Raw genomic sequence first — 23,188 nt, 5'->3', positions numbered from 1 at the left:
CCTTTAACTACAAATTCAAGTTGTATCACTACAACAGGAGCAAGCTTAATGCTGCTTCTCATCTCCCCAGATTAGACGAGCAAGACAAAAGAATCCCAGTCCAAATAATAAAAAGGCTTCTCACCACTCCAGCAAGTCCAACACAGCCACCAATGTAAAAAGAGGAGAGAATCATTCCTGAACATTTGACTCTTCCTTCCCTTACTCAGGGGAGGACCAGCATTTCCCCCTGCAGTCTCAGCAGGTGCAAGAGCACAGGCAATGAGGATGTTTAGGTCTTGTTGCCCCCACATGCTTCAGTTAAAACAGCCCTCTATTTATGGGATAGGACTTCATCCAAAGACAATCAGCCAGGGCACAAATAACCTAACAATCTTTTAAAAGTAGATAGCTACAAGTCAGCTACACTCTTAGATGTCCAACATAGTATTTATGTCTAAATAAATAATTAACTTGCTCACTTAGTTTAATATTTAAATCCAACTAACTTAATCGCCTCATTACAAAGTGGCTTTGTTACGGGAAGCACAAAAGTAAATTGTTCAGGGAACTCTCCCAAAACACTTAAAGAATCTATTAATCTGTTATCTTAAAATTAAAAGTACAACCCTCATCCACACCCACACGAAAAAGCAGAGGTTCTACATATGGCACACAGCATGTGGGAAACAAGCCTACAATCTACCTTAAGTCATGTCATTGGCACGGTTTGGCCTTCTGGTTTCAGGATGTATAGAGTTTAACAATATACGGATATGACAGAAGAGTGACAAAAATATTGGCAAGTCAACTACGATACGGAAAAGGTCAATAAGAATTCTATCCCATCCCAAAAGTATTTGTCCTGGGTCATCTCTAATGAACCTAGAAGAGCCAGCATATTTCACAGGGGCTAAATAAAACTTTTTAAAAGGTTAACGGAAAAATATTTATGTGAAAAATGCCTCCAAATAATCTTTTAGTGGGTGGATTCAGCACATACCAGCGAATACCTTTGAGCTTAGTCCAATTTTGAATTAAGCTAGAGTTCACCTTTAAGAAACAATGAACCTGTTTTTAAGTAAAACCCTCTATTAATAAGAAACATGGAATGTGAATACAAAATAAAAGATATTATCAACTGGACTGTATCTAAATATTTTACAAAGTTTTCCATGAGCCGTCAGTAGATCTTTAAAATGCATGATCTTTAAAAAAAAACTTGTTAGTCATTCATCTGTAAAAATCTAGCTTTTTATGTGTATGCCAAGCATAAAATTGCCCCATGCTAAATTTAACACAAACTTCACATCACAGAGTTATGTGTTCTTGTACTTCAACATGACTATGACAGTGATTCAAAAGGTAAAAACACACTTAGAACAGTCAGTCTACCTTTTGCTGCATGAATGTACAAGAAAGCTTGAGAAGCATGCAAAAATTAGGTCCATATTTTAGATCTGCAGGCAATCAAGCCAGGAGCCAGGCTACGCAATCACAATCACTTGCAAAACCATTTAAACCATTTTTTAGTTGTAATCTTTAAAAAATATCTTCCACTTCAAAAATTAAATGCACGTGTACATTAACTTTTTTGTCTACTTAGAGCTAGGTGCTAGCTATGCCAGGTTAAAATTTTCTTTCTCCTTTCCAATTCTGCATTCCCTGCTTTTAATTTTTATACACTATGGTTCCAAGTTAATTTCATAATATTTATCCAAATAATGGTTAGCTAACTATAATTTGTAAAGTAATATAGAGTTTAATAAAGAAAATAATGTAGAGAGTCACTTTATGATAACATTCTGCTTTTTACAAAGTAGTATGTTACCTTTTTGGATGTTATTCAAGGATGGTTAATCATTTTACAAATGCTAGATTATTAAAGATACTCAGCATTATAAACTGGTATGTCTAACTCTTTTTTTTTTATTTTAATGCTTTTTATTATATTATGTTAGTCACCATACAGTACATCCCTGGTTTCTGATGTAAAGTTCGATGATTCATTAGTTGTGTATAACACCCAGTGCACCATGCAATACGTGCCCTCCTTACTACCCATCACCAGTCTATCCCTGGGGGAATGGGATAGACTGGTATGCCTAACTCTTAACAGAGCACACTGAATATAAGACGTGAAATGAGTTGCTCAAGGTCAGAAAATAGGCCAGTGAGGCAGCCAGCACTTACTTGCAACCTCAAATTCTTGTCTTTCCCCACATGCGCCATCCCAAGAGATGCCTACTCTAATCTTTGCCTGCAAAACTCTTAACACAGGTATTCTTCAGGGGACAGAAACCGCTTAGGGCAGAATTTCAAACTTAAGGAATTAAGTAGAAAAGAATTTAACATAAATGTTACAATAATATACAAATTTAATTTTCAGGGAATGGATTCTCGCCTGAATGATCAATTACTAAGAAACTAACTTTTTGCTAATGTTGTATTTAAGTAGCTACGAGTTGGCTCCAGAGGACACTAGGGCGTCACTAGAGGAAACTAGCCATCAGGGAGTAGAACGGTTACATTTCAGAGCAAGGCTGTTGTTATCCTCTTTGGTAACCTGAGGCGGAGACCGCTCAGCGTTCAGAGCGAAGAACCCAGGCATCGGCTTTCTCACCTCTCACAGTTTGGAAGGGCTGAGGGATCGTATCCTTCTTTCAAATTCTCAATTTGAACTACTTGACACTGAAGGAAGTTCTAAAGTGTTAATGGTTTGGTTAAACTTCAAGCTGGCTCCAAATAGCTTTATCCCTTCTAACATTATGCCTAAAGCAAATCTTTCATGCATTCTTAACACATTTCTGATCACTGAAACTCACTGGCCTCTTTGTTCTATCTCTTCCCCTACTCGCAAATAAGTTCCAAAGCCCCTTAGCAAATAAAAAAAAAAAAAAAATCAAAGCTAAGAGGTAAAATATCGCTGTTAAATGAGAGTTTGCAGGTTATCTATAATGTGATTTCATGTTACAACTATCTGACTTCCATATCCAAAAGCATAAAGTTTATATTCTTTGAAAAATTATCTAGTGTCTGAAGTTAACTATTCAGATATAAACTACATACACATTGGTCACTTGGTACATTAAAAAACATCTGACAGATTAAAAGTGTTAAGAATGGGGGGGCACCTGGGTGGCATTGTCAGTTGGGAGTCGACTCTTGGTCTCAGCTCAGGTCTGATCTCAGGGTCGTGAGATGGAACCCCATGTCAGGCTCCACGCTCAGTGGGGAGTCTGCTTGAAATTCTCACTCCCTCTGCCCCTCCCCCCTGCTCTCTCTCTGCTCAAATAAATAAATCTTTAAAAAAAATACAAGTGTAAGAATGGAATTTTTTATAAGCCTACATAGAATTATATAATTTTTATTTAAAAAGGGAGGGAGAAGTCATGGAAGAAAATCTAACATTTATTACATACTTACTAGGAAACAGGTACCATGCTAAGTATTTTACAAAAAACTAAAATCAATTTAATGCTTTTTATATTCCCTTACCAAGGAATTATAAACCTATATATTCAAAAATCAAAGGAATTAAACATAAACTCTCTGAGAATCCTGACCTGATTCCATCCTTTTGGGGGGCTATGTGCTAAGCCTATCACATTCATCATTCTTATATATTTAGACCAAAGGCTCAGAGTCCTAGTAAATTATTTAAATTATTCCCAGAAAGTAACTCATGAATACCATTACGTCACTGAAATATTCTTTTCAAGAAGCTAGTTTTGATGATCCAAGAATTCAATTCTCATAAGCATGCTCTGACTAAAGTTTGTTACTGATTTCATTATACATCAGGAGACAAGCTGTTACTATCAAAGAATACTCTTCATTACGATCATTTACATCCTTCAGCTCAGTCAGCTTCCAGGGGTTATAAGGAAGAGAAATGGAGTTAGAAATGAGATAAATTTGGCTTCACTGAGGACTTCATTTCATAGGGTCTTCACTGACTGGCTATTTTGTTTTACTGATTTACAGTAAAATGGTCCCATCAGGGAAAACAGATGCTTTTTAGGAGAGGTGGAAGGAAGTTAAAGAAAGAAGCCCGTGCTTCCAATGCATAACAGTTCAACAGTGTACCTTTGAGAAAAGAAATAAACTGAAGGGATTTTCAAGTGTCTGATAACACTATATTTGGAATAAAACTGCTCACATTTCTCATATTTCAATTAGTGACTTTAATAAAATATTAAAAATTCTAACAACTCAGCACAATGTGAAAAATGCTTATTACTGTGTTAAATGAAAACAACACAGTACAAACTTTCATCTATATTATAATTATATAAATATGTGTACCTAAAAAATACTGAAATGTTAAACAGTTGATTTTATTTTTTTATTTAAATTCAATTAATTAACATATAGTATATCATTAGTTTCAGAGACAGAGTTCAGTGATTCATCAGTCTTATGTAACACCCACTGCTCATCACATCACGTGTCCTCCTTAACGTCCATCACCCAGTTACCCCATTTCCCACCTCCTTCTCCTCCAGCAACCCTCAGTTTGTTTCCTATGATTAAGAGTCTCTTACAGTTTGTCTCCCCCTCTGATTTCATCTTGAAACAGGTGATTTTAGAGTATAATGGGCTTACAGATAATTGCTTTACTTTCTTGATTCTTTTATATTATAAGAATGTTGCAATAAAAACAGCTCTAAAAAATTAGATCCTCACCACATTGAGTAAATGGTACTCTGTTTGCAATGACTAAACCATGCTAAGAATATGAGTGCTTGTGTCTTCCATCGGCCTCAGGAAAGCAAACACCATGACTTCCTTGTCTCCCCACAATATCTCAAGCCCAAATAGATCCAATAAATATCCAGTGCCAGTCTAATCTCTGAACCACTGACGAACACCAAGTGTAGCCAACATGAAAGTGAAAACTTACTGTTATTTGTTGGTTCAGGAAACCCAGCCTTTGGACCACTCCATCCTTTGTTTTCCCCTGTCTGAAAGATTAAGTCAATTGTTTAAATCCAGAGAAACAGATTTATTCAAAAAGAAAAAAGTTAACTAATCAATTAAGCAAAGGCAAAGGACTCTCACGTGATTATTCTGCTTATTTTCAATCCCTCTCTGACCCCAGGACCATGGATATAAAAGTAACTAATATGAACAGTATCATTTCTTCCTTTTCCACATGCAAATCTATTCTTATGTCTCCTTCTGCTTTTATCTGTTCATCTAAATTCACAATTTAAGTAATCAAGATAGCCCCATATTCAATACATGTATTATATACAACATAAGCTCTATCTAAATGGTTAAAAAGTAAACAATTCTTATTCAAACAGTAAACAGTAATAATCATCACAAGTGCTAAAGTGACTCAAAGAGCTTTATGGCTTCTGAGGTCAAATTAACAACAGAAATATTACTGTGTCTGTTCTGTAAAGTTCTATGACAAGGGTCATGAAATATTGCTAATGATATATACAAAAAATTGAAAACTAAGCCCAAACTTTAAGTATAACTTGTAATATCCTGACTTTTGTCAGATGATTTGATCTGTTTCTTATAAAAATACATTCAGAGAAACCAAAGTATTTTGAAGTAGTATGTATTTTGGTCAAACTAATAAGTGACATTAACTGGTTATGCTGTCTTTGTGTGGAGCTGGTATTATCGATATAAAGTACTCTGGGGGGGGAAGTCGTACTTCCTATTATAATCAGCATTTTATATTTACATTATCAGATGTCAAAGCTGAAATGGATAAATAAACTCCAGATATAAACACAAAATGCAATCCTAGCAAATAGTGTACCAATGTGAAAGGACAGAGGAGGAATAAACACTCGTAAATGCAGATGGGTGTCCATGGAAGACCTGGGGAGACCCCACATATACATTCTCTGTGAAGCTGAGATCACAGAATGAGAGGAAAGCTGCTGAGGGAGGTAAAAGTTTGAGGAAAGTGGAGAAAGGAATAAGTCAGTCACATTAGGGAAGAGAAGAGCAGGCAGGTTAGAAGAATGCAGATTCTCAGGCAAGTGAGGGATCAGCTGAAGTTGGTAATAAATTTAGCATTTCATTCCTCCTTTCATTCTACTTATAACCGAGGTTAGTTTATTAGATTATATGCCCTTTGTCTAATTTTTCACATTCAACTGAATCCCAAAACTCTCTGATTTCTACCTCGACACTAACAAAACTGCTTTTGTAAGACTTCTGCTTAAACATGACAGAGTGAACAGAAGGAATAATCTCTCTCGCCCCACCAACATCTCTAAATTGATAATCCAATAATCCATAACTCTTTTTCCCCTCTCTTCTGCCCACCTACCCCCAAACAGAATACGAAAGGACTCAACAGCAGAAGAGATAAGCCTATCAAAGTCTGGAATCAGAAAAGCAGATAAACAAGTTGTAACTGACCTAGCAGACCCAGTCTGAAGAATGAGAAGCCAACAAAGACCTTACAAAAAAGTAAACTGATTTGTGTCCCCAGGACCCCAAAAAGCCTCAGGAATCAGCACACTCGGTACCTCTACAGATGAATCCTGGAAGGGCCTAAAAACAGAAAGATTATCTGGAAGTCTTTCAAAGTGCTATGAAATCTCTAGCTCACCTCTTTGACCCCAAAAAGACAGATTTCCTAAGAGGTATCCTCTTAGGAAAGGCTAAAACAGATAGACTCTGAACACCGGGCACAGCTGTAAGTGGGACAGATAGGCCACAGTGCAAATAAGGAGATGGGAGTCTAAACTTATCCTGGAAGATAAGACACCCAGTGCCCTTCCCCATTTTGGACTCAGAAGACAATAAACAGCCAGGTTTCTGACCACAAGGAATGGCAAAGACAACAAAGGGAACAGAATAAAACTTTCAAAAAAGATTAACATTTTTTAAAGTACTCAGAGCCACAGAAGAAATATTATACCCACTAAACAAGAATAAGAGGCTATAAAAAGGAATATTCTGAGAATGAGGAAGAGCTCTGGGAAATAAAAAATACAATTGCCAATGTAAGTAATTTCAAAGAAGGACTGGAAGACACAGTTAAAGAAATCTAGAAAACAGAACAAGAGTAGAGAAGTAAGGAAGAAGGAAGAAAGCGAAGAAGAAAGGAAGGGAGGCAGGCAGGCTGGCACAGAAGACCATCCGTAAAACCAGCAGGTATCCTAGAAAGAAACAATAGCAAAAATGGAGGGAAAGAAATTATCAAAGGAATAATATAAGAAATTTCCCACTTTTAGGGGCGCCTGGGTGGCACAGCGGTTAAGCGTCTGCCTTCAGCTCAGGGCGTGATCCCGGCGATCTGGGATCGAGCCCCACATCAGGCTCTTCTGCTATGAGCCTGCTTCTTCCTCTCCCACTCCCCCTGCTTGTGTTCCCTCTCTCATTGGCTGTCTCTATCTCTGTCGAATAAATAAATAAAATCTTTAAAAAAAAAAAAAAAAAGAAATTTCCCACTTTTAAAGTGTATGAATTTCTAGATTGAAATCCAAATGCCCAACACAATTTACCAAAGAATACACACATCAAGCCAATCATCCATGAATTTCAAAACTCCTAGGAAAAGAAAAAGTCAGAAAAGCATCAAGAGGGCAAAAACATAAAAGTTTCATTTATAGGCTGAAGAATCAGAAGGCTTTGGAGTTTCAAAAGTGGCCTTAGGAGGCAGAAAACATGGTGGAATGCCTTAAAAAAATCTGTGAAAATATTATTTCAAATTTAGAATTAGATCTCAGAAAGACTATCAATTAAGTAGATGGGAAATACGAAGATATTTCAGACCTACAAGATCTCAGAAAATATTTGCTCCCCAAGTATCTTCTACATGCAAGCTACTAAAGTATGTGCTCCATGTAAACAGGGAAGTAAATCAAGAACAAGGAAACCACCCGGAAAACAGGCAACTCAATGATGGAGAGAGACAAAAGAAATTTTCAAAATAATGGTTAAGAGAAGAACCCAAAATACTAGCTCAGCAGACCTATTAATCAATCCAAATTAGAAGAGAAGAATAAAGAGCTCCAAGAAAGACTTTAAAAAGGAACTAAAAAATTACATGATGTATTTACATTTAAGAGAGTTTGGGGATAAGTTACAAAGATGTAGAGAAGCATACACATGGAGTATGTATATGAGAGTTAAGTCTTCATTTTTCATAGCTCAGATAATATCTAAAAATGAAAAATGTAGAAATAGCAATATGAGTGACCGACAACAGAAAAATAATAGAATAAACAGCTGAAGCACGTGGCAAGTGGTTGCCTCTGGAAAAAGGAAGCAGAAACGGCCAGTAGCAGGGCATTTTATCATAAACCAATAGCATGGTTCTTTATCATAAATCTTGAGCACTTATACCATTAATCTTGAATAAATCTTGACGTTTTATACGTATCAGTATTACTTTGACCAATATGATAATCAAATATAAAAAAAGAATGAAGCACATGCCAGTTTTGTCTTTTTTTTTTAAGATTTTATTTATTTGAGAGAGAGAGAAAGTGAGCACAAGCAGGGAGGAGGTGCAGAGGGAGAAGCAGGCTCCCCACTAAGCAGGGAGCCCAATGTGGGGCTCAATCCCAGGATCCTGGGATCATGATCTGAGCCGAAGGCAGATGTCCAACCGACTGAGCCACCCAGGTGCCCGACCAGTTATGTCTTGATGTAGAATAAACTCTACAATATAAGTGAAACCTCAACATATGAATGGAAAAGAAAATCAAGATGTAAAAATAGTGTATTTTAAAGGGGTGGAAAGAATGTTCCACTTTTTCTTAGAATGTAGAAATGTATCAATGAGAAAGCACAACAGAATGTAAAAAAATCATTAACTTCTCTTGAATCCATCAGAGATCTGAGATTGTAAAACAAACAAGAGAAATGAATTCTAGAGTGACAAACCCCTCCGAGGAGATGCAGGGCTCAAAGTGTTTCAACACTGGCAGAGCAAAGAAGGAAGAGATGAATGCTATAAATGCAAGTGAGAAGTAAGTAGATAAAATGCCAATAAATTCTATGGGGCACCTGGGTGGCTCAGTTAGTTAAGAGTCTGCCTTCAGCTCAGGTCATGATCTCAGGGTCCTGGGACTGAGCCCTGCATTGGGCTCCCTGCTCAGTGGGGAGTCCACTTCTCCCTCTCCCTCTTCCCTCAACTCATGCCCTCTCTCTCTCTCTCTCAAATAAATAAATAAATAAAATCTTTTTAAAAATGCCAATAAATTCTAAAAGACTGAGTGTGAGCTAACACAACAGTTTAGAAAAACTAGGATCTCAGGCAAAAGCTCTTTTCCATGGGCCTCTCCTGAGTACTCAGGAGGACAATCAACCAGAGGTACAACTGAAAATTAGAGAGAGCCTCTCTTAGTGGGGCAGGTATGCAGCTGGTGAATGTCTGCCACTGAGAGGAAAGCATGGAACTTTAACACACTTCTCTTGACTTTTTTCTCATACAAAGCAAAAAGCTCAAGCCACTAGAGAAAGGGGAGAAACAAATCCCAACTGTCTCTGGGGTAGAGACAAAAGATTCTGTTGCCCTAGAGGTTTAGGCAAAGACTCACTGTTCCTGGAAAAGCAGTAGAAGCAAAAGCTACGTACCCCTGAAAAAAAGGGGTAGAAAACACTCCTGAAAGCAAGGCCCTGCACCAATATAAAGCAGAGGTCTAAAAATGCTGATAAGGAGGCAGGAAGCACCCACAGATCCAAAGTAAAATTTGGCTACCATGGAGAAGGAGGCAGAAACATTGATAAAAACCTACCTCTGAGATCCAGGCACACAGTCTGCTTGAGAATGAGTCTGGGCAAGAAAATCAAGAACTATGTCCTCACACCCACCATACTTGATGATCAAGTAATAAGCAGAACAGCTGACTACAGAGCGTACAGATACACCTCACCCCCTGGCACAGTGAAGGAGGGACTGCTGAAACCTGAGGGCAGAGCAGAAATACTGAGGGGAAAATCGTCCCCAAACCTCACCCGACACAAAGCATAGATAATAGCATACCACTGTTGAAGGAATCTGAAGCCAGCAGTGATGATAGCAACAACAAAACTCAAAATGAGCTCAACTGCTGCCAAGATTGATGCCACGCTCCACACTAACAGTCTGACAGAAGAGACATGCCTCTCAACATAAATACTGTTCACTCAGCCTCCATGATTTCGCAATATACAATGTCTAACATTTATTCAAAAATTATGAGACACTCAAAACTGCAAGACTTACCCATTGTCAAAGGATAAAGAAGTCAACAGAACGGGACCCAGAGATGACCCAGAGATCAGAATTACAAGAAAGAAATTTTACGATACCTATGATTAGCAGGTTAGAAGATTAAATGTATGTAATATATGTAATGTAATGACAGACAACATGTATAAACATACAGGAAATCTAAGCAGAGAAACAAACCATAGAACAAAAGCAAGTGGAAACCTTGGGGGAGAGTCACTGATGAAAATTGATGCTGATGTCATTATTAACAAGTGGATACAGATGAAGAAATAATCACTAAAATGGCAGATAAATGAATAGAAATTACTCAAACTGAGGCACAAGGGGAAAAAAGTAAAAAATTAAAAGGAACAAAAAATACTGGAGCTACAAAACAATACCAATGGTCTAACAAATGTGTAACTGGAGACTCCATAGAAGAGAGGAAACAAAGAATAAGAAATATTTGAAAAAAATAATAGCTGAGAATCTAACAAAGTAGCCAAATTATAACAAAACACAGATACCATGTTCAGAGACCACTAAGCAGGAAAAATACAAAAAGGGGATGAAAGGAAGAAAAGGAAGAAAAGGAAGAGATGGGAGGAAGGAAAGAAGAAGGACAGGGAATAGGGCAGAAGGATAAAGGAAAAAAGAAAAAAAATCATATTTAGACATATCATAGTCAACCTGCTGAGAACTAATGAAAAAGGAAAATTCTGACAGCCTTCGAAGGGAAAAAAAATACATGAAGAGGAAAGAGCAGGTAAGAATTATAGTAGATGTCTCATCAAAAACTACATAAGTCAAAAGACAATGGAACAAGATCTTTCAAAATACAGTAGCGCCCCTTATCCACAGGGGATACATTCCAAGTTCCCCAGGGGGTGCCTGATACCATAGGCATACTGGAGACACTAACAATAAAAGCAGCAGACAGAATATCAGAACGAATACAGACTTGAAAGAAGTCAAAAAGAAAATTAGAACCTTCCTTGAACTAAATGAAAATAAAAACTCAACTTGTCAAAATCTGTAGGAGAGAGCTAAACCAGTGCTTAAAGAGAAGTATATAGCATCAAATATTACATCAGAAAAGAAGAAAGTTCTCAGATCCATAGTCTTGGCTTATAGTTTACAAAACTAGAAAAAAAGAATAGAAAATTAAATTCAAAGCCAGTGAAGGAAGGATAAAATAAAGAGCAGAAATCAATAAAATGGAAAGTAGAATAATAGAGAAAATCAATGAAACAAAAAACCTGGTTGTTTCGAATGGATAAAAAAATTAATAAACTCCTAGTCAGACTGATCAGGAGAAAAAGAAGACAAATTACCAACAGCAGGAATGAGAGAGGGAGTTATCACTACAGATGCCGTAGCTATTAGAAGGATAAGAGGAGAATGTTGTAAACAATTCTACATCAATAAATTCAACCACTTAGAAGAAATGGAGAAATTCCTTGAAAGATTCAAACTGCGAAAGTTCCCTCAAGCAGAAGTAGATACCTGAGGAGCCCTATATCTATTTTTTAAAACTCAACTTATAGTTAAAACCCTCCCACAAGAGAAATCTTCCCCAGATGGCTCTACTGGTAAATTCCACCCAAAAATTAAGGAAGAAAGATTACCAAACTCTTCCAAGATTCCAAACTTACTATATAAGGATCATTACACTGATGCTGATGCGACAACCAGACAACAGTATTACAACAACAAAAAATACAAATCAGTATCTCTTACACATGCAGCCATAAAAATCGTTGAAAAATACTAGCAAATCTATTCCAGAAATACATTAAAAATATAGCCAATACATCATGATCAACTGGGGTTGATCAGTCAGGCAAGCTTAGTTCAAGATTCAAAAAGCAATCAATGCCACCTGACAGCCATTAGGATGGCTATTATTTAAAAAAAACAAGACAAAACAAAAACAAACACCTACACACACATACACCCCTCCCCAAGTGTTAGCAAGGATGTGGAGAAATTGGAATCCTTGTACACTGCTGGTGGGAATATGAAATAGTACAGCCACTACAGAAAAGAATTTGGCAATTCCTCAAAATATAAAATGTAGAATTACCATATGATTGAACAATTCCACTTCTAAGTATACACTCCAAACACTGAAAGTAGGGACTTAAAATAGATACTGGTACACAATTGTTCATAGCAGCATTACTCACAATAGCCAGAAGTTGAAAATAACCCAAATGTCCATCAACAGATGAATGGATAAACAAAACGTGATATATCCACACAATGGAATATTTATTCAGGCTTTAAACGGAATGAAATTCTTATAAATGCTACAACATGAATGAACCCTGAAAACATGCTAGATGAAATAAGCCCAACAAAAAAGGACAAATATTGTATGATTCCAATTACAGAAGCTTCCTAGAAAAGGCAAATTCAGAGAGAAAGTAGAACAGTGATTACCAGTGGCTGAGTAGAGGGAAGAATGAGGAGTTAGTGTTTAATGGTGTACAGTTACTATTTGGGATGATGAAAACATTCTGGAAGCAGAGAGCAGTGATGGCTGCACATCACTGTGAATGTAGTTAATGACACTGAAATATTCACCCAGAAATGGTTAAAATGGTAACTTTTTGTTATTTATATATATCATAAATTTTTAAAATCCATCAGTGAAATTCACCATTACAACAAACTAAACAGAAAAATTATATGACATATCAACAGATGCAGAGAAAGCATTTGGCAAAATTCAAAATGCACTGATAATTAAGTAAAAAAACCCAATCTCTTAATAAAGCAGGAATACAAGGAAATATCAATCTGATATAGAGTTATCTATAAAAAAAAAACACCTACAATCATTACGGTATAATGGTTAAAGACTGAATGACTTTCCTTTTAAGATGGGGAGCGAGGTAAGGATATCTGCTTTCCTATTCAACAATCAACCACTTCTGTTCACCATTGTACCAGATGCTCTATTCAGAGCAATAAAGCAAGACAAGTGGATAAAAGCATATGGATTAGAAAGGATGAAATAAAACTGTCTTTATTCATAGACAACATGGCATTCAACGCAGAAAATCCCACATAATCTACAAAATAAGCTATTGTGACTTATAACTCAGTTTAGCTAGGTCGCAGAGTACAAGGGCAATATATAAAACCAACTGTATTTCTATACAACAGAAAAGAAGAATTGGAAATTAAATGGTTCAGCCACTGGTTTAAAAATCAACACCATTAAAAAAATACCATTAATAACATATCCAAAAACATGACACACTTAGGGATAAACACAGAAACTGTGTAAAACATTTCTATGAAAAAGTATAAAACATTGCTGTGAGATATTTCTAAAAACCTAAATAAATGGAGAGCTCGATTTTGATCGTGGACTGAAAAACTCCACATCAAGATACTGACTTACGTGAAACTGATCTATATATTCTACACAGTCCTAAAGAAAACTTCCCCGTTGGCTTTTTTTTCTTGGTAGAGACTGATTCTAAAACTTCTATGGAAATGTAAAGGCTCCAGACAAGCCAAAACAAAACAAAACAAAAAGAACAAAAACAGAGTTCTTTATCTGATTTCAAACCTTACTTAAAAAGCTACAGTCTATACATAGTTTTAATAGCTTCATGTTAGACATCTGGATTATTGGAACTGAACAGAGACTCTAGAAACAGACCCACAAATACGTGGTCAACTGATTTTCAACAAAGGCGCCAAGAGAATTCAATGGAAAAGCACTAATCTTTTAAACAAATGATGCTAGAACAACTGGATAACCTATGCGGAAAAGGAGGAAAGGAGAGGACAGGAAGGAAGGGAAGGAGAAGGCAGGGAGTTCTTTATCTGATAAAGAATTTGTGTCCAAAATATGTAAAGAACTCTTACAACTACTCAATAAGAAAGCAAACTATCCAATTTTTAAAAAGACAAAACTTTGAATGGGTATTTCAGGGAAGAGATACGAATGGTAAATAAGCATATGATAAAACACTCAACATTATCAGTTATTAGGGAAACGCAGACTAAATTCCAATGGGATAACATTATATACCTACTAGTCAATCAAAACTATCAAAACCAACAATACCAAGAGCTGGAAAAGATGAGAAGTAATTGGAGCTCTCAAACACTCCTGGTGGGAATACAAATTGGTACAGCCTCTCTGGAAAACATCTTCACATTTTTTTAACAAAGTTACACATGCGCTTAACAAATATGTATATGAAGATTATACTAGAGAAATATATACATATAAAGACTTATACATGAATGTTTACAGCCACTTAATTTATAATAGCCTCAAACTAGAAAAAGCCCAAATGATGGTGAAGACTAAAGTAATAATAGACAATAAAAAAGAACAAACTAATGATAAATTCAACAACACAGATGAATCTCAGCATTATGAAGGCAGACGCAAAAGGCTTCCTAATGTATGATCCAATTTATATGACATTCTGGAAAGGCAAAATTATAGAAACAGAAATCAAATCAGTGCTTGCCGGGTGCTAAGGAGAGTGGAAGAGATTAACTACAAATGGGAACCTTTTTGGGGTAACAGAAATATTATACATCTTAACTGTGGGGGTACTTAATGAACATGTACACACATATAAACAGACATATGTCAAAATTCATTGAACTGCACCTCAGTAACTGAATTCTTTTATAAAGTGGGGCTATACTCATATATACACATAGAATATATTTATTTATATTTATCAAATCCTTATATAATATTCACTATACTTCAGACAGCATTCTAAATGCTGTATAGATATTAACTCACTGTGGGAGATGTTTTCAAAAGAGAGACCAAGGGTCTCAGAGTGAAGTAAGACTAGCTTTTTCTCACTGTTCACTCTTTCATGCTATTTGAATTCTTTTAGCCATGTATCTATCTTATTAAAAGAACTTTTTAAAAACCTGCTTTTGCAGGTTTTTAAATTGCTTTTGCCACATTCATCACAGATATTTTGATGAATCAGTGTATTCAGTCCTTCTCTTGATCTCCCTGCAACATATGACTGCTACCTACTTCTTCAAGTCACTCTCTCTTCCTGGTTACAGGTTTTCTTTCCTTCTTCTTCCTTTTCCCCCATGCACATAATCTGCTACTGAAAGCGTATCATGTGCACTTCAGAAATACCTCAGGTATCTTTCCCCTCTTCTCTACTACCACTGCCTCAGTTGAGACCCTCAGCATCTCTTCCCTGAACAGCTCTGCTAGCCTGCTAACTGGCCTCTCAGCCTTCAGTTTCATCCTGCTCAAATACACTCCCTATGTTACTTCCAGGATTGTCTTTTGAAGAATGCGAACCAGATCATGTCACTTTTGTGTTCAAATCTTAAATTAGTAATTCCTCAAGCTCTTTAACTCACATGAAAACCGTGGTCTCAGCTAGTCTTGACTTTCCAGATTCATCTTTGTATTCTCTAGGTTCTAGGATACTATAATTTTTGTTCCCTGATCAAAGCTCCTCACTGTTAACACTTAAGAGGGGTTTGTTTTTCAAGTGCAGGGACCGAGTTCCAGTCATCTTGTTCTCTTCAGTTGCAAGTGTTTGCACTGGGTAGGTGCAACAGTAAATTTTATGTGTCAATTTGTCTGCACCACGGTGACTATGTATTTGATCCAGCATTATTCTGGGTGTTCTGTGAGGGTGTTTGTGGAAGAGATTTGCATTGAAATCACTGAACTCTGAGTAAAGCAGATTCCTACTCAGATTTCTCTCCGTAATGTGGGTGGGCCTAATTCGTTGAAGACCTACCTAGAAGAAAAGGTTGACCTCCCCTGAAGCAAGAGTCCAGAAAACTTCTGGACTCACATTTAACTCCTGATTCTCCAGCCTGCTGGACTGTGCCTCAGATTTTGGACTAGCCAAGCCTCTGCAACCGCACAGGCCAACTCCTTAAAGTAAGTCTCTGTGAGTTGTGTACGAATGTGTATACATACATACACACACATACACATCCTGTTGGACGGCTTCTCTGGGGAACCCTGAACAATAATACAGTGGGTGTACAAAAAAATGTTTTTCATATTAATAAAGTTAATGCTTTTTGTTGTTTTATTTTCACTTAGCATACAAATACATGCCTATGAGGAGATTTATTTTGACATATTTTTATAAATCACTCACCAGTTTTAAGTCAATATAAATGTGTTAAGTTAAAACAACATATACACAATATAAGAACTACAGAATCTTGAACACATGTTAGGTTTCATGTTACAAATACTTTTAAAAGAAGAAAAAGCATTGACTAGCCAGGTTATAAAAACAGAATTGAAATCTCTAGCGATACCACACAGACAAATAATTCTTAATCACTCAAAATAATTGCCTAGATATTCACAGCTGTCTTAAAAAGAAAAGTAAATTTAAATGTTTTTTAATAGAAGATTTTGTTTTTAATCTAAATTTCAGAAATGTGTTCCCACAGAAACCGAAAACATCTCTAAAACAGAATCCTTATGTGAGAAAATGGAATGGGAAAAAGAGCATATTTTTTTGATAGAAATAATTATTAAGCCTGTTTTATGAGTTTTCATTTAATAAAATGTTTAATAAAAGTAATTTCTACATGTGCATAGATAAAATGATAATATAAAATGAAATTAAGCTAGTTCCTGCTAAGTTATCTGCCAAGTGCTGAATTTGGGGTTCTCTGCTTCTCTTGCAACAGAGGTAGGTGTTAATGATGTCATTAACTGCTGTAGAAGAAATAGGGGACCATGAACATAAGTCTTGGCAGAAAATAAACACCCTCTGAGTTTACCTTTAAATTTAAAGTAAATAGAAAAATTAGTTTATAGAGCGCCTGTCCAATATAGTTCCTGCCCTAAAGGGATAACTCAGGATCTTTATTTCCAGTGTTTTCAGCTGTATTTCAGAAATAAAGGCTAACAAACTCTGTTCTTCAAAAAGCGCAAATTAAAACTGTGGCTGTACAGCAAAAACCGCAAGTCAATAAGCTAAAAATTATTCAACTGGTATTATATAAAATATATACAATGGTACAATTTTTTAATATTTGCCAACTGTAAGATTATGATTAATATTTCATCTTGACCCCACAAACAGATGTTATTTTGTACCTGGAGAATCTACCTTTAAAGATACAGAGTACTGCCTTGGGGGAAAAACCCAAACCATTGACTTCTACTTTAACAGTAGTTAAGACATTACTTAGAGTCAAAAACCCTGGAATAGGATGTGCTCATCACTCTGATATTCTGACAGGATAGGCATATGTACATGTAAATTTAGCTCTCACCTTGTCAAGTTGGTCTTGAAGACTAGTGGATGCTTTATAACCAAGCTGTAACAGCATTGCCTCCGCAGCATTTTTTTTGGCTATCTTTTTGTTAGGTCCTGTTCCAGTAGCAACTTCATTGCCTACTTTTACCTGGTAAGATTAAAGTAAGAAAGTGATGATAACTGCTTTGGTAAACAGGGGCTCTATAACACCATAAAACAATGTGTTATGCTCTCTAGCATTCAAAAACATAAAGTTTCATCCATAATAAAAACAGCAACTAAGATACTATCCCATTTACATGTTATATATACAAGTGAAAATATACATGGAGAAAAATATGACAATACGGTCCTCAAAATGACAACGGGGGTTTATCTTAGGGTGACAGAATCTTAAATGATTTTTACTTCCTTACATATTTCTATGTTTGATTTTTTAAACAATATTATTTATATAAGCAGAAAAATAAAATTCATATTGTAACAGAGTTTATGTTGGTTAAGAATACATTTAGTATTATTTATTTATTTATTTTTTAAGATTTTATTTATTTATTTGACAGAGAGAGAGAGAGACAGCCAGCGAGAGAGGGAACACAAGCAGGGGGAGTGAGAGAGGAAGAAGCAGGCTCCCGGTGGAGCAGGGAGCCCGACATAGGGCTCGATCCCAGGACCCTGGGATCACAGACGCTTAACGACTGAGCCACCCAGGCGCCCCAGTATTATTTATTTAATAAGCTGAAAGACTGAAATTCATGGTGGTGCCATTTAAAACAATGTTTACATTGCATCCCAAGTTTGCAAAGGTTTATATAAATAGTTCCTGAGGAAAATTAATATACAAGGGTTAATACAATATTGTGGTTAAGAACAAAGATTTCCAGGTCAGATCTGAGTGTGAAACTATTTAGGGGTGCCTGGGTGGCTCAGTCGGTTAAGCGTTGGACTCCTGATTTCAGCTCCGGTCATGATCTCAGGGTCATGCAGTCAAGCCCTATAAGGGGCTCTGCACTGGGCACAGCACCCTCTTAAGATTCTCTCTCTCTGTCCCTCCCCAAACCTCCCTTTCTCAGTCTCTTTAAAAAAAAAAAAGAAAAGAAATTCAATTTTATTACTTCCTAACTGTATGAGCTGATTCAAATTAGTCAACATCTCTAAGCTTCAGTTTTTTCACCCAGGGATAATACAACTACCTCATAGTATTGCTCTGAAAATTAAACAAGAAAATGTATGTGAATTACAGTGTATAATAAATCATAATTTATCAATAAACAGGAGCTTTTTATCATTAGAACTATTCCACAATTATCTTTGGCAAACAACTGACATATACATATATGTCTATACATGTATTTAAATATGCATCAGCCATCTCATATCCACACATATATTTTCTGAATTGGGTAGTGTTTTTAATGATGCATCTGCCAAGAGCTAATGCAAATACAAAAAGTAAATCAGAAAGCCAAAAGGAAAAACTTTTAAAATAAATTAAAAATTCTTAAAGACTGATTTATTTGTGAGACAGAGTGTACACGTGAGCAGGGGGAGGGACAGAGAGAGAAGCAGATTTCCTGCTGAGCAGAGAGCCTGCCATGGGGCTCCATCCCAGGACCCTGCGATCATGATCTGAGCCAAAGGTAGACGCTTAACTGAATGAGCTACCCACACATCCCCCAATTTTTTTTTTTAATTTTAAAAGAAAGCAGAAAGTATAGCTTTACAAGGAGAAATAAAAAATACACAACCACAGTGGGATTTGTTTTTATGAATTGGTCTAAAAAAATGATCAAAGCAGCAAACAAGAAGATAATCAGAACTTCATAAACAATGTAGTCTGAATAAATCTACAGGCAAAGAAGAAACCACAATAAAAATTAGAACATATTTTAAGTAAATAATAACAGAAATACAATATATCAAAATTTGAAGGATGCAGCTAAAGGAGGGTTGAGAAGAAAATATATAGCCATAAAAACTTAGAGAATGGCAGGAATACAGTGAGCTAAACATCCAGCTCAAGAAGTTATTAGAGCAAAATGAATCCAAAGAAAATAGAAGAATAAAGACAAGGGCAGAAATCAAGGAAACAGAAAACAAAATACAATAGAAAATTTCAAAAAGCCAAAAATTGGTTCCCTGAAAACACTGATAAAATGATAAATCAAAGGGTAAGACTGATTAAGGAAAGTAAGAGAAGACACAAATAAGAATGAAAATGGGAGATTACTATAGCTTCTGTAGCATTAAAAAATAATAAGGGATGGGGCACCTGGGTGACTCAGTCAGTTAAGCATCTGTCTTAGGCTCAGGTCATGATCCCAGGGTCCTGGGATCAAGTACTGCATCTGGCTCCCTGCTCACTGGGGAGCCTGCTTCTCCCTCTCCTGATTCCCCTGCTTGTGCTCACTCTCTCTCTTTCTTTCTCTCTGTCAAGTAAATAAATAAAATCTTTTAAAAAATAATAAGGGATATTGAGTATTTTAGCTAAAAATTTTTGAATATTTAAATAAAGTGGAAAAATTCCTCAACAATACAAATTAGCAAAACTGGCACAGAATAAACCCCAAACTGTACAGCTCTATAACTAAAAAAAAATTAAAACAATAATTAAAACCTTTTCCACAAAAAAAACTCCAGAGAGCTTCTCCAGCAAATTCTACCTAATATTTAAGGAAGACTCATACTAACCTTACAAAAATTCATCTAAAAATAGAAAAAGAGAAATCAGTCCCCAATTACTCAGTGAGGTATCACTTTGATTTCACAATCCAACAAGACCAGTATAAGAAAGAAAAGTTACAGACCAATTTCATTTATGAATGTAACTGTTAAAGTTTAAACTGTGTAAGAGTAAACTGAACAAAGCAATATATAAAAAGAAAAATCATGACGAAGTCAGGTTTATCCCAGAAATGCAAGATTGGTCTAACATTTGAAACTCAAAATCAAAAACAAAATCTGCTATATTAATAGGTTGAGGAGACCTAACATTCAGCCATCCTAATAAATGGAGCAAAAGCATCTGCTAAAACTCAATATCCATTCATAATAAAAACTCTTAGTAAACTACTAGGGAAAAAAGGGAACTTCTTAATATGATAAAGGGTATTTTGTGAAAAACCTATAGCAAACTTCAGCAAATGTTAAACTAATGTTGAAATTTTGAAATTAGAAATAACACAAGGATGCCCTCTATTTTTACTAGTACCTAACATTTTACTAGAAACCGTAGACAGAGCAATAAGGCAAGAAAAAATATAATACAGAATTAGAAGTATAAAAACAACCTGTCATTATCTGTAGATACAATATTTATATAGGAAATCCAAGAATATCTACAGATAAAGTATAAGAATTTATGAGTGTTAAGTTTTCCATGTAAATAGTAGTACATAAAAGCCAACTGCATTTTTATATCCCATCAACAATCAAGTAGGAAATTATTAAAAGGTATCATTTATATTAAATGAAAATCAAATACCTATGATGTTAAGAACTTTATATAGAAAATAATAAGCACTGAGAAAAATTAAGATAAATCTAATAGAGATATGCCATACTCATGTACTGAAAATCAATATGATATCAATTCTCTTCAAATTGACCTATAAATTCAATGAACTCCCATCAAAATCCCACACATTTTTATAATACTTGACAAGCTGATTCCAAAATTTACATGGAAGTACAAAGTGCTAAGACCATCCAAGATTCTTTTGAGGAAGAATTTGGCTGCATTAAAATTAATTACTTCCGTTCCTCAAAAGAGCATCACTAAAACTGGAAAAGAAAAAAAAAAAAAGGAAAGTCACAACACAAGAAAAGATATTTGAAATGTCATGTAACTGAAGAAGACTCACATTCTAGAATATATAGTGAATGCCTATACATATTTTTTAAGGCAGTACAAAAACAAGAGAGCTGAACAGGCAATCTATATATGAAAATTTGGATTGTTTTTACCAGATGTCACTGTGCTTTGTTTAGAAAAAACTTAGCTTCAATAGCTTTGTGCCACTTTAATAAAATTTAATAAATTTTAATAAAATTTAATAAAATTTCACGATTACAATACACTGTGAATGAATTAGTATGTGGTACAACTAAATTCAGTTGTCAGATAAAAGCATGATACTTCCAACCCATAGTTTTCTTTTTCGGCCTTTGGGTGAAAGCATAACTGATTATTTCATTTGTCTCAGAACATATCAATTCCCATCTGGTATCCAGACTTGTGCACTGTTTGCCATTTATTCTTACACCAGTATTTAGGTTTTATTTGTGTTACCATTTCTATCACTACTTTTAAACTTCAGTGAATGAAGTACTTCTAACACAGTGGTTAGGAAAAAAACAACTTAAATATAAACAATGTGCAAATTATATGACAAAGAAATTACACTCTTTTAATAGAATTTTAGTAAAAATGAACTAAATGACCTAGTTCTTATAGAATATGAAACACTGAAAATGTATTCATTATAGAATTTCTGTAACAACTATCACAAATGTTATAGTTCAAATCTGTGCAATGTCTTTGAAATATTTTATTGCTTTTTCTTCTGAAACTAGAAACCATCACATTATGACAAATCAGTAGTCATCCATGGACCTCACTCAGAAGCACTGATCAAGTACTGTCCACAGTTGATCCCTGGAGCTGAGCTGAACACACGCTACCTCCCATATCTGTGCTGGCCTGCCCTGACCTGAACACAGTAGGCCCTAGGTATAATGCGCTTGAGTCCCTGGCTAAAGACAGGCCTTTGCTACCTGTTAGTTTTTCCAGTGTTTGATTTGTTCCCTAGCTTCACCAACCCCTGTGTTGTTGCTGGAATGCTTGCTAGCTAACAGATTAGGCCAGCTACGTCAGAAGCTTCCTCTACTGCTCTGAGGGTCAAAAGACTTGCCAAAGTAAATGGAAGCAAGATCACTGAGCAGCAAAAAACGTTTCATCTGTGTTTACATGCCAAATACACCTCATTCACTCTCATTCAATTCCTTTGCTGCTTCATCTCTAAATCTTACTTATCTACCCAGGTCTGATACTCTTTGACTCCAATCTCCTGCTCTAGGGTAATGTTGTCCCTATCTCAGCATTCATGTTGGGTCTGTATCTGCCAGCTTTCCACTTGACCTATTCTGACACCTTCAAGACTGACTGCTAGAACAGGTGCTTCCAGATTCATTTTTGCCATTCACCCACCCCTTGCCTCACAAAAGTTTTTATGGTGACATGGTTCAATGGTTTGCGGGTAGTTATCCCAGATTTATTTGTTAGTATTGGAAAAGATGACTTTGCTGAACTTTGATTCCCTGCTAACAAACACAGTGGTCACTCAAAAAAAAAAAAGAAAAAATCACATCATTATAAAAGCAATTAGGTATGTAAATAGACTTCATAAGTCATCTTTCTAAAAAACTCAAAAAATTTTTAACTATTACAAATAACATTTTACATTAAAATGTTAATTTATCTGCAAAGAAGTTCAATTATTTTGTTATGCAATAACTTTAAGACTGCCAGTTTTTTATCTTTAGACAAATCATTTAAATGAGTCAGGTCCTCAAAAAAACTTTTAAAAAGTTCTAAAATAGCACACACCAAAGACTTAATTCATTATCTTTCAATAAGTCATAAATAAAATTGATGAAATTTGCTTTAAAAATTTTTTAAAACCTGAAGATTTAATCACAGTTAGGAAAATAAACTCAATACAACGTACAATGGGCTATACACAATGTGTACCTG

General features: G+C 35.6%; 1 protein-coding gene across 24 annotated transcripts in view; it reads right to left on the bottom strand.

Moving 5' to 3' along the window:
- Positions 1–23,188, bottom strand: part of STAU2 (staufen double-stranded RNA binding protein 2) — a 312,861-nt gene that overhangs the window by 146,955 nt on the left and 142,718 nt on the right. For all 24 annotated transcript variants that reach the window (XM_045810157.2, XM_045810160.2, XM_087864805.1 and 21 more), the window contains 2 exons: positions 17,450–17,581; positions 4,886–4,946 (listed from right to left, as the gene is read on the bottom strand). In XM_045810157.2, the coding sequence (XP_045666113.2) occupies positions 4,886–4,946; positions 17,450–17,581 (193 nt within the window). The remainder of the gene's footprint in view (positions 1–4,885; positions 4,947–17,449; positions 17,582–23,188) is intronic.

The sequence above is a fragment of the Ursus americanus genome, chromosome 9 (assembly GCF_024610735.1).
Source record: "Ursus americanus isolate L20-20 chromosome 9, mUrsAme1.1.p, whole genome shotgun sequence".
Lineage (NCBI taxonomy): Eukaryota > Metazoa > Chordata > Mammalia > Carnivora > Ursidae > Ursus > Ursus americanus.
Note: the sequence above shows the minus strand (reverse complement) of the source record. Positions and strands in the feature narration are given on the sequence as shown.